Source organism: Nerophis lumbriciformis, linkage group LG17, assembly GCF_033978685.3.
Source record: "Nerophis lumbriciformis linkage group LG17, RoL_Nlum_v2.1, whole genome shotgun sequence".
NCBI classification, from domain to species: domain Eukaryota; kingdom Metazoa; phylum Chordata; class Actinopteri; order Syngnathiformes; family Syngnathidae; genus Nerophis; species Nerophis lumbriciformis.
Genome location: NC_084564.2, coordinates 18,435,439 through 18,448,004, shown reverse-complemented (window position 1 = coordinate 18,448,004; position 12,566 = coordinate 18,435,439). Strand labels below are relative to the sequence as shown.

General features: G+C 38.3%; 1 protein-coding gene across 12 annotated transcripts in view; it reads left to right on the top strand.

Annotated features, from left to right (window-relative positions):
• Window positions 1–12,566, top strand: part of gramd1bb (GRAM domain containing 1Bb) — a 294,278-nt gene that overhangs the window by 237,313 nt on the left and 44,399 nt on the right. For 9 of the 12 annotated variants that reach the window (XM_072915000.1, XM_072914998.1, XM_061972688.2 and 6 more), the window contains one exon: window positions 1,349–1,369. The exons of 1 other annotated variant lie outside the window; for it this stretch is intronic. In XM_072915000.1, coding sequence (XP_072771101.1) covers window positions 1,349–1,369 — 21 coding nt within the window. Of the gene's footprint in view, window positions 1–1,348; window positions 1,370–9,654; window positions 9,679–12,566 lie in introns of all 12 variants that reach the window. 2 more of the 12 variants (XM_072914997.1, XM_072914996.1) reach the window with 1 other exon arrangement.

Sequence of the window (12,566 nt, the reverse complement as noted above, 5' to 3'; positions counted from 1 at the left end):
ATGCACAATTAGCTGTTGGCTTGTCACCCCGGGTACTAAAAAAAATGCACTGTCACACATCAGTGTTTCTTCAGACCATTAAAGAACACAAATATTAGAGAGGTGTATTTTTCATATTAAATAAATACATGTACTTGATTTATAAATGCACTCATATAGTTGATTTTCTTCCAATACGTCGACAAACTAGCACAAGTGTGTCAAATCTGCAGGATCAATCTCCCCACCAGGACACACACACACACACACACACGCAGCATTTATTTTATTCAGGCGGCAGCTTCAAAGTATAATTCCTCCCTTGTGTCTCTGTCACCTTCAAATCAGATTAGCCCACATTAACTCAGTGAACGTCACAGGCAGGCTTCGGGTCATCTCACTGTTCTAGTGAGCAGCCAGCGTGTTTTTAAATACATTTTTTTTAAAAACTTTGAAATGCATTATATTTGCGGTGATTGTGTGCGCACACATTAATATTGTTGCATTTTTTCTTCAATACATTAAATAATGGTAATTTCAGAACACACATAATTATAACACTACATACATTTCAGGTTAGATTATTATTATTATCATATACATTTTGCAAAAGAGGACAGGTGGCATTTTCTTCAATTGTTTTCAATTTTATGACAATCTGCAACTTCTGATTTTTTTTTTTTTTTTTTTTTTTTTACGCCCCGTATCTCCCTTGAATGATATCCTGCATGTTTCCTTCTGGAAGTTCTCCTCCAGTCCTCTTTATGAGGCCAAATAAAACTGTACCTGTCATGTCATTAAGATGATTTGCAATGACGACACTTTGCTGCCCTCTGCTGTTCTACGTCTGAACAAAACTATTTTTTTTTGAAAGAGCCCAATACACACTAATTGTGTTTGCATTGGTAGCATCTTATTCATATTCATACCAAAAAAATGTCTCTCAATAAGCCCAAAAATATATATAATACACACACTGGACACATCATTAGGTACACAGTTTAATAAGATCCAGTTACTCAATTGTGAAGTATTAACTATATGGTTAGTATATAATTAATTGTGTTTGAGGTTTGCATTGCATTGTCTTTTGTAAAACACACCCTTAGTCATTAAATTGTGCTAGGAATTTTATTTATGTTCCATATTAGAATAATTTGTAGATAAAGACTTACAATATGTTTCATGGTTGTGATGTAATAGGATGCCTGCTAAAACTGACCTTCACACGTGCACCTGGTCATTTTTCACATCCTCAGCATGTGGAATAATTCAATCTCCTTTCTCTCTCTCTCTCTCTCTCTCTTTTCTCTCGCTCTCTCTCCCTCTCTCTCTCTCTCTCTCTCTCTTTATCTCTGCCTCTCTGCAGAAGAGCCAAAGCTGGTACAACGTAAGTGCCCCCTTTTTTTCTTCAATGTTATTCACGTTTGTTTTTGGCTGCACAGTTCGTTGTTTACACGTGTGTGTGTGTGTGTGTGTGTGTGTGTGTGTGTGTGTGTGTGTGTGTGTGTGTGTGTGTGTGTGTGTGTGTGTGTGTGTGTGTGTGTGTGTGTGTGTGTGTGTGTGTGTGTGTGTGTGTGTGTGTGTGTGTGTGTGCACGAGATCTGGCAATGCTTACTTAATGGGGGCATTGCTCTGTTTAAACAGTCACCTTTAGGGGACCTCTGACGGTATGGGGACAAAAAAATCTGGTCCCCTAAAGGGAAACCTTTTTAAATGATAGTCAAATCCATTCTGAAGATGCTTAAGTGATTTTTAAGCTTTGGCCCATAAAATATGTTTACTGGTTTGTTTGAGTGTGAACTTTTTTTTTTTTTAAATGGTCCTCAGTAGTCACGTACAAATTTGTGTGAATTATGCAAAATTATTAGAATTTGGTCCCCATGAACCATATTAACTCTTTTTCCCCAGGGTCCCCAGTAAGAATGATCAGCACATTACTTCATCAATCCAGAGATTTAAAGACGTGTATGAGCTAACTGGGCAGTTGCCATGTTACCTAATTTTTTTTTTATGCCTCCACAACCTGTCGAAAGGGTGGTCCCCACAAGTGATGATCAAAAACTTGGTCCCCATTCCAAATGATAACCTGTGTGTGTGTGTGTGTGTGTGTGTGTGTGTGTGTGTGTGTGTGTGTGTGTGTGTGTGTGTGTGTGTGTGTGTGTGTGTGTGTGTGTGTGTGTGTGTGTGTGTGTGTGTGTGTGTGTGTGTGTGTGTGTGTGATGAATGGAGAGTTGGGATCAGGAGGGTTGTTTTCCTCCTGACCTGGTTTTCTGCCAACCACTTTTGGGCATCCTACAGGACTAGCCCAAGTTTAAAAGAGCAACAGTTAGACCTTAGTGATTGATGCCTTTGCTCAACATCTGGGTCTGACTGATTCCTGGAATTAGTATACAGTATCTGTGAATGCTAAACCATAACCAATGTGCACAATCTTGTTTCATTTTAGGTTTGTCCCTTGTGTAATTTACTGTGTGTATTCACAGCAATATAACAGAACCAGCATCCTCTGCAGTGGACATTTGTGTTTTGTACAGGGCAATTTTTTTTTCCAAAAACTGTTGTTGCATTGATTGGCGTTTTGTTGGCCGTGACCCCAGGATGCAGACACGGCAGGTGAATAACAAAAGCAGAGAGGTAGTGCAGCAGGGGAGTGCACATGAAGCGCTGCACATTTTAGTTATAAATCAACGAAGCAAAGCAACATTAATGCTAATAAGTCAAGCAATAGTCTATAGGCCCGTCTAAAAGGACACGGCTGGCATTTTAAACATCCTGATTAGCAACCAGTAACAGGTGAGATCAATGCCCAGACTGGAGAAATATAGTGGCAAAAGAAATCAAACAAGAAATGGAAACAAGATTAGAGCCCTGGACAGGAAATAAAACAAAATACATGAAACTAATGATAATTATCATTAAAGATTATGACAAGTGTCCCTTGTATATTGCGGCCAATTGGTTCCAGGCCAGACTACGGTAATCAATATTCCACGAAGTAGGATGTTTCTTATTAATAAATCAAATATTTTCACAGTTGGAGGATAAAAAAACATTTTTGACCCAAAAAATCCAGACTTTTTGACATTTAGAAAAATTTCCGACTTTTTGACATTTAGAAAAATTTCCGACTTTTTGACATTTAGAAATAATCCCACTATTTTCACACTATTTTAAAATCCCAATTTTTTGACGAAAAAATGTCCGACTTTTTGACACTTAGAAAAAATCCAGAGGGTTTGACACGTAGAAAAAATCCAGACTTTTTGACACTTGGAAAAAAATCCAGACTTTTTGACACTTGGAAAAATTTCCGACTTTTTGACACTTAGAAATAATCCCGATATTTTCACACTTGGAAAAAATCCAGACTCTTTGACGAAAAAATGTCCAATTTTTTGACATTTAGAAATAATCCCGAGGGTTTGACACTTGGAAAAAATCCAGACTTTTTTACACTTAGAAAAAATCCAGACTTTTTTACACTTACAAAAATTTCCGTCTTTTTGACATTTAGAAATAATACCGATATTTTGACACTTAGAAAACATCCAGACTTTTTGACGAAAAAATGTCCGACTTTTTGACACTTAGAAAAAATCTCGAGCGTTTGACATTTACAAAAAATCCAGACTTTTTAACACTTAGAAAAAAATCCAGATTTTTTGACACTTAGAAAAAAATCCGGACTTTTTGACACTTAAAAAAAATTCCGACTTTTTGACATTTAGAAATAATTCCAATATTTTGACACTTGGAAAAAATCCAGATTTTTGGACGAAAAAATGTCCGACTTTTTGACACTTAGAAAAAATCCCGAGGGTTTGACACTTAGAAAAAATCCAGATTTTTTGACGCTCAGAAAAAAATCCAGACTTTTTGACACTTAGAAAAATTTCCGACTTTTTGACACTTAGAAATAATCCAGATTTTTTGACACTTGGAAAAAATCCAGATTTTTTGACACCTACAAAAAATCCCGACTTTTTGACGAAAAAATGTCCGACTTTTTGACACTTAGAAAAAATACTGACTTTTTGACGAAAAAATTGCAGACTTTTTGACACTTAGAAAAAATCCCGACTTTTTGACACTTAGAAAAAAATCCTGACTTTTTGACACAGAGAAAAAAATCCCGACTTTTTGACCAAAAAATGTCCGACTTTTTGACACTTAGAAGAAATCCCGACTTTTTGACACATGGAAAAAAATCCCGACTTTTTGACAAAAAAACCTTCTATATATATTTTTACATAATTAAAGCCCTGTAAACATGAAATAACACCCATATAGTCACCTTTACACTCGTTTCTGTCTGGCTCAGTTTCGATGGACCCAAGATGGAGGGAAGAGGCATAACACGTTTTTAACATCGGCGGCGACACATTTTCATCAAACAGTTCTTCACAGACACAGACAAAAAAACGAAAAAACCTAAGGCACAGGCAAAATAGAAGGACTCCTCAGGAGAACAGTTACTAGTAGCAATTAGCAAACATCACAAGGTGAACCAAGGTTTCTCATTGTATCCCATTGGGTGGAGTTTTTTCTTGCCCTGATGTGGGATCTGAGCAGAGGATGTCGTTGTGGCTTGTGCAGCCCTTTGAGACACTTGTGATTAAGGGCTATATAAATAAACTTTGATTGATTGATTGATTGAACCTGGACAAAGCCATTTGGCACAATACTAAATAAGCCATATTAACTAAAGGGGATACTTAGCAGAGGGGCTCCAGTAGAAGAGGCAGGAAGATGCCGGTACAGACTTGAAAGTAGCAAAAACGATCCAACATCTCCTTGCTGCTCACCTCCACCTTAAAAAAGGGGTCGATTGGTGATGGGAAGCAGGGTTGTTACTCCGCTTATCTCCACTAACTAAGAAAACAGAAACCATATTAGCAACTGCAAAAAGGATTTCACGAAGTCAGTAGCGCAAAGTGACAGAATACCCCCCATCAATGGACGCCACCTTGTGGCTTACCTGGCTTACTGGAAAACTCACAGTAAAAGTCAGACAGGAGAAACCCATGAGCCAGACCTGGGCAAAATACGGCCCGTGGGCCACACAATTTTTTTAGATCTTTAACATCAAAACTGTAGCCGCCATTATGATGTGCAGTGCTATTTTTAAATGACCGTAAGTCTTGAACAACAGGAAGTATTTCAATGGTCGAAATCTGCGTATTTGGGTGTTGTACGAGTTATTGCGGTAATCTACATGACAGCAGCTCAGACGAGGAACAAAGCAGAGTGGACGGGGTTTGTTTTCAGAGCAGCCAGCCCAAAACGCATGTGTCAGAAACAGATGCGGAATAATATATCATATTGTAGGTGTTTAATACACTTTGTATTCATATTTTGCTGTTTGTTACATTTTTGTTGTGTTTTGCTTGATTGTAAACAATGTCTATCGAGGAGCTGGTCTGAGAAGTAAAAGAGGAGCGACGTTCATATGTTGTTAATATTCAGTGTTTTATTGTTCATAGTTGATATTTTAAATCCCACTTTCTTAATTTTAAAAACCTCTAAAGGCCTTAGTGGCCACATGTGTGGACAGCACCTTTTAGCTCTTTGTGTACACTACTGAATTGGGGTCTTATGCCAACATATGGACACTTATACTGCCATCTGGTGGTGTCAGAAGAGTATAACATACAATGGAATTTGTAAAAAAAAGTGTAAAAAAAAAAAATCTGCATGTCACTACACATGAAGTACACGTTTGTGTACTTATGGACTAAGTACATCATATTAAAAGATGATTTTTAGTTTTTATTCTAATTAGGGTCCAATAAGCCCAAATAGCAAAGAGTAATAAAAAAAAAGTATGTAAACAAACAGCTTGGGCCTTAAGAGGTTAATGTACATTTTGGGTGTCCCATTCAGTAAATTCCATTCCGGTTTTTTGAGGTGGTCTGTCATAACGTTTTTAGAACTCTATCGGACATTGTGACTTTTGGTATTAGTGTTCCTGAAAAAAAGGGACCCAAACACACATACTGTACAGCAGATTTTTACAGCTAAATGTGTACATATCATTTATACACACATACACATTGCCCCCCCCAGACACACTCTCCCAATGTAGCCCCCCAAGTCAAAATATTTACCGAGCTCTGATATGAGCGCTCCTTGTGGGCGTGGCCCTCTCGGTCAACCAGGTACTGGAAACCCCGGCCCCTTCTTCTGATGTCCTGTGTGCTACCGACCAAGGATACCAGGAAGTCAGTGGCACTCAAAGTGTGACAGTTAAATGCTGCACTTATTTCGTCAAAACATGTACACCTAAACTCCAAAGTCAGAGTGTTGCTTATTTTAGTGTCATGTATTAAGAATGTTTATTTATGGATATGAATCATGAAATGCAGTAACAATATTAAAGTAAAAGTTAAAGTACCAATCATTGTCACACACACACTAGGTGTGGTGAAATGTGTCCTCTGCATTTGACCCATCACCCTTGATCACCCCCCTGGGAGGTGAGGGGAGCAGTGAGCAGCAGCGGTGGCCACGCCCGGGAATCATTTTTGGTGATTTAACCCCCAATTCCAATCCTCGATGCTGAGTGCCAAGCAGGGAGGCAATGGGTCCCATTTTTTTAGTCTTTGGTATGACTCGGCCGGGGTTTGAACTCACAACCTACCGATCTCAGGGCGGACACTCTAACCACTAGGCCACTGAGTAGGTTATTACATCAATGCTAATGAAAACTGATATATTTCAAAGGCAAAAAGTTGTGCACTTTATTTCATTCTTGTGCCACAGCACACATCTCATTGTGCAAAATGTGAATGCTTTTAGGTGAACAAAATGTGATCTCTGAAAGGGGTATATGTCTCAAATTCTTCCACAGTAGGACCCCCACCCAACACATCCAACATACAGCTCATAAAAGACGATATTTTTATTTCCATTGTCAGTGGGCCAATTCACTTGTTTTAGAAAATAACATTGGACATGACTGCTGTTATTTGATTATTATAACAAGACATTTGACTTATGTCAGCCCTAGGACAGATGTGATGCTTGTGTGCCGACAGTGCGCACGTCTAATGTTGTTCACATGTGGTTCACTGAATGCTCAGGGAGTTTGCTTAGACACATGAAAAATTAGAGGGAACATTGCTTGAGTGTTTCACTACAGATTACAGTACTAACCGGTAGCCTGAAGTATCCTCCAAATGTCATTGCTTTGGACGTCACCCGGCCGCTACAACAAGGCCACGGTGTGGAAATACTTCGTAAGTCCTGTGTAAATTTCTGTTAAGTTACAACTGGGCTTACAACGGACGTAAGTTTTTCTTAAACTTGACAGTCGCAGGTATGACCATTTGTCGTGTTGTTGGCATTCCGTGTTGTTGGCATTGCGCGTACCGCGTTGTAATTACACATCGTTCAAGCCAAATGCTCGCTAATGTCATGTGTAGATGATGATGTCGAAGATGAACAGAAGTTATCTCCACTTAGCATTTCCCGTACAGCTGCTTTTTTAGCATAATGTGTCACTTTCCTGGTACTTTTCGTCTCACCAATTTGGAGACGTGTTATTGATGAGGCAGGAGTTGCAGATAAATCAAAAAGTTATTCTGCCAAAAGTTTGTCAACTTATTTTCGCGTTAAAGATACAGTAGCGGCAAGATTGTCCACCGTGTTGTTAGCAGCGTTTACTCTTAAGACAAATTTTGCCCTGTAATACATATAAGACATAAAGACTCAATATATATAGCACTTAATTTAGACCAAAATATGTAGAATATGCTTTAAAAAAATAATATATATGTTGAGGTTAGTGTTGTCCCGATATCAATATTTTGGTACCGGCAACTAAATGTATTTCGATACTTTTCTCTAAATAAAGGGAACCACAAATAATTGCATTATTGGCTTTACTTTAACAAAAAATCTTAGGGTACATTAAACATATGTTTGTTATTGCAAGTTTGTCCTTAGATTAAATAGTGAACATACAAGACAACTTGTCTTTTGTTAGTAAGTAAGCAAACAAAGGCTCCTAATTAGTCTGCTGACATAAGCAGTAACATATTGTGTCATTTATCATTCTATTATTTTGTCAAAATTATTAAGGACAAGTGGTAGAAAATGAATTATTAATCTACTTGTTCATTTGCTGTTAATATCTGCTTACTTTCTCTTTTAACATGTTCTATCTACACTTATGTTCAAATGTAATAATCACTTATTCTTCTGTTGTTTGGATGCTTTACATTAGTTTTGGATGATACCACATATTTGGGTATGAATCCGATACCAAATAGTTACAGGATCATACATTGGTCATATTCAAAGTCCTCATGTGTCCAGGGACGTATTTACTGTGTTTATAAACATAATATAAACTTTTAAAAAATGACAGAATCGATGTAATCATAGTAGTATCAACAAGATACGCTCCTGTACTTGGTATCATTACAGTGGATGTCAGGTTTAGATCCACCAATGGCGTTTGTTTACATTTTGACGGCGGTGAGCTACGGTGTGTAGTGAAACATGTTTAGCTATTCCTCATCCTGCAGGGATGATACTTGTAAGAAACTTACTTTATTTGTCGCCATGGAGATGAGGATTAGTGATTTAGAAGTAGCTACAACACTGCAGACTGCGGATGGACTTTAGCCGCTTTCTAGCCAGCCATGTCTTAAAGCACCTCTTCCTGAGGGCGTTTCAGTGTTATAACTTCACCTTTATCGTTAGTTTTTAGGCCAAAATGCGGCCGTTTTCCCTTTTCTGTCTACACACTGTGTCTGCTTGTAAGTACTCCGTGGTTGTGCAGTGACGAACATGCTCGTAAACCAGCAATGACATGACGTGACGACGGCGGGGGTGCGGGGGGGTGGGGGTTCGGTACATTTTAGAGGCGGTATAGTACCGAATATAATTCATTAGTATCGCTGTAATATACTAATACCGGTATACTGTACAACCCTAGTTAAGACATTTGTGATTAAGGCTATACTGTTAGTAAAGTTGAATTGATTGATGGTTAAGTCTGGGCTTCTCTACTTAGGCTGCTGCCCCCGCGACCCGACTTCGGGTAAGCGGAAAAAGATGGATGGATGTTTTTAAAATCTGCAATGTAGTAAAGCTGCAATATTTGAAGTCTGATGTTGCGACGGGACAATGTAGACAAAAAATGTTCACTGCAGAAGGCGCTGGTTTTACAACATGTGCAAAATTCTTGAGGCACATGTGTTTATGTATATAAAACAGTTAAGTCTTACAAGACAAGCCAGATCCAGCTATAAAGACATACTTTTAGTGTGGCAGAACTTGCACCGAACCCTACTAGAACAGAGATGGTGACCTCTAAGGTCAAGAATGTCCTTCCAGTGCCACCCCCTGCAGCTGCAACGGACACATGTCCCAACATTGTTGCAGACTTTGGATCAGACGTGCTGTCACGTTTATTGTTGTCATGCAAAAACACAAAATATTCTTGTGAATTCTTCACGGCGCACTTTACTGTCACACCACTAGGCGGAGTGCTAAGACAAACCCTTCCTTACAACCCCTTCTATATGCTTGTGTTGACAAATACACAACAACAGGAGTGAGTGAAGTGTGTTCCCAAGAATTGTATTATTTTATCCTTTTTTGTGTCCCTTCCTTTTCTTCTTATTCTTCTTATTCCCGTTTGTGTGTGCGTTCTCTCCCCAGCATGAACGACAACATATCATGAGAGTAAGCATGACTTGTATTTTCCCGGTCTGTTTGTCACTCTACTCGCTCAGTGCTGTTGCTACCCTCTTGCAAACCCCCACCCTCCAATATGGCTTCAAATCTGCAATAATTATTATTATGTATGCCATAATCTTGAATTACGGATTGTGAAAGGGCCCAAATTACAATTGGGTAATTGTGGTATGCAACAGGTGGCAACACGTTTCTCACTATTCTAAACTAATGCGCAAACCATCAAAACTGGCATGCTTTGAATGCCTTTGCATAACATTAGCAATGTAGCATGATGCTATCACGTTATTTGCAACAAGGGTGACCGATACAAGCGAGGCTTTGTCCACTTTGCATGCTATTGTCACATGTCAGTCTACTGATGCCAGTGTAACAACACCTAGTGAACAATTAGTGGAGTTTGCAGTTGACATTATTAACATTAATAATGGACAATCTTAGCCAATGCAACAATGGTGATTATTACTGTGTTTTTGTAACCAAGGTTTCTCATTGTATCCCATTGGGTTGAGTTTTTTCTTGCCCTGATGTGGTATTTGAGCCGAGGATGTCGTTGTGGCTTCTGCAGCCCTTTGAGACACTTGTGATTAAGGGCTATATAAATAACTTTGATGATTGATTGATACTTACACACCTTGATCGTACAACAACTACAGGTGCATGATTAATCAATACAGTTGATAGACAGTTGCAATAGCCAATCAGATTGGTTGTTGTCAGTAGGGCCTTCTGGCTGGCCTAAGGCAGATATATATAGTGATGTTATGAGCCAGGTAACATATGAACTCCATTGCTCTTCACAGTAGTGAAGAGCATGCGCAGTAGTCCCGTTTCGGTTGTTGAATGTAGACATGCCGGCAGCAGGGAGTTTTGGATGAGCACGCTGTGGAGTAAACTTTAAGAAGTCAGCCAACACGCCTCGTCTGCATCTTTTATGATTAGACAAGAAAACACATATATTTGCAAGGCCATTTTCTAAAAGGATATTTAAAGACAAACCGGCCAACCCCGGAAGCGAGCTCAGCTGTCGATGAAATGTGAGTTCGGATATTTTATTTCTTAATTTTTTCACGTTTCAAAATGTTATTTGCAATTTAAATTTTGATGGTACCACATAAAATATGTTTTAATTGCTGTTGCGGGTTTATTGATTTTTAAATCCGTCAGAAAAACCCCGTTTTGTACACTGTTGAGGTGCTTGATTGACCAGTAGTGCGTACATGTGTATAATAGTATTTCTCCAGCAATGGTCATGTGGGGACATTAATGATGGTATTTTGAGAGGTAATCATTGAAGTCGGACATCACTGAAGGCCTAGGTGGGAAACGCACGGCCCGCCACTGTGGACACCCTGGAGGTCGCGGACCTCCTGTTGAAGTCTACTGCTCTAAACTGAAATAAAAGTTTTATCATATTTTATTTGAGAATCCCTTCTAAATCAAATTGCTGAATTTTACCACGGTTCATCATTAACATATCCTTAATCAAATACCCTTAGTGCAGGGGTCGGCAACCCGCGGCTCTAGAGCCGCATGCGGCTCTTTAGCGCCGCCCTAGTGGCTCCCTGGAGCTTTTCCAAAGATGTATGAAAAATGGAAAAAGATGAGGGGAAAGAATTTATTTTTTGTTTTGATATGGTTTCTGTAGGAGGCCAAACAAGACACAAACCTCCCTAATTGTTATAAATCCCACTGTTTATATTAAACATGCTTCACTGATTGAGTATTTGGCGAGCGCCGTTTTGTCCTACTAATTTTGGCGGTCCTTGAACTCACAGTAGTTTGTTTACATGTATAACTTTCTCCGACTTTCTAGGACGGTTTCTTTTCTCTCATTTTGTCCACCAAACTTTTAACGTTGTGCATGAATGCACAAAGGTGAGTTTTGTTGATGTTATTGACTTGTGGGGAGTGCTAATTGGGCATATTTGGTCACTGCATGACTGCAAGCTAATCGATGCTAACATGCTATTTAGGCTAGCTATATGTACATATTGCATCATAATGCCTCGTTTGTAGGTATATTTGAGCTCATTTAGTTTCCTTTAAGTCCTCTTAATTCAATTTATATCTCATGACACACTATCTGTATGTAAAATGGCTTTTAATTTGTTTGCGGCTCCAGACAGATTTGTTTTTGTATTTTTGGTCCAATATAGGTCTTTCAACATTTTGGGTTGCCGACCCCTGCCTTAGTGTGTGAGAAAGACACAGCAAAGAAAGATTGTTGATTTGTTGACAATATCATAATTAGGGATGTCCGATAATGGCTTTTTGCCGATATCCGATATTCCGATATTGTCCAACTCTTAATTACCGATACCGATATCAACCGATACAGATATATACAGTCATGGAATTAACACATTATTATACCTAATTTGGACAACCAGATATGGTGAAGATAAGGTCCTTTTTTTTAAAAAAATTATAAAATAAAATAAGATAAATAAATTAAAAACATTTTCTTGAATAAAAAAGAAAGTAAAACAATATAAAAACAGTTACATAGAAACTAGTAATTAATGAAAATGAGTCAAATTAACTGTTAAAAGTTAGTACTATTAGTGGACCAATCATGTGTGCTTACGGACTGCATCTCTTGCAGACCGTATTGATATATATTGATATATAATGTAGGAACCAGAATATTAATAACAGAAAGAAACAACCCTTTTGTGTGAATGAGTGTAAATGGGGGAGGGAAGTTTTTTGGTTGGTGTACTAAGTTTAAGTGTATCTTGTGTTTTTTATGTTGATTTAATAAAATAAAATAAAATAAAAGAACGATACCGATAATAAAAAAAAAAACGATACTGATAATTATCCGATATTACATTTTAAAGCATTTATCGGCCTGTAATATCGGCAGGCCG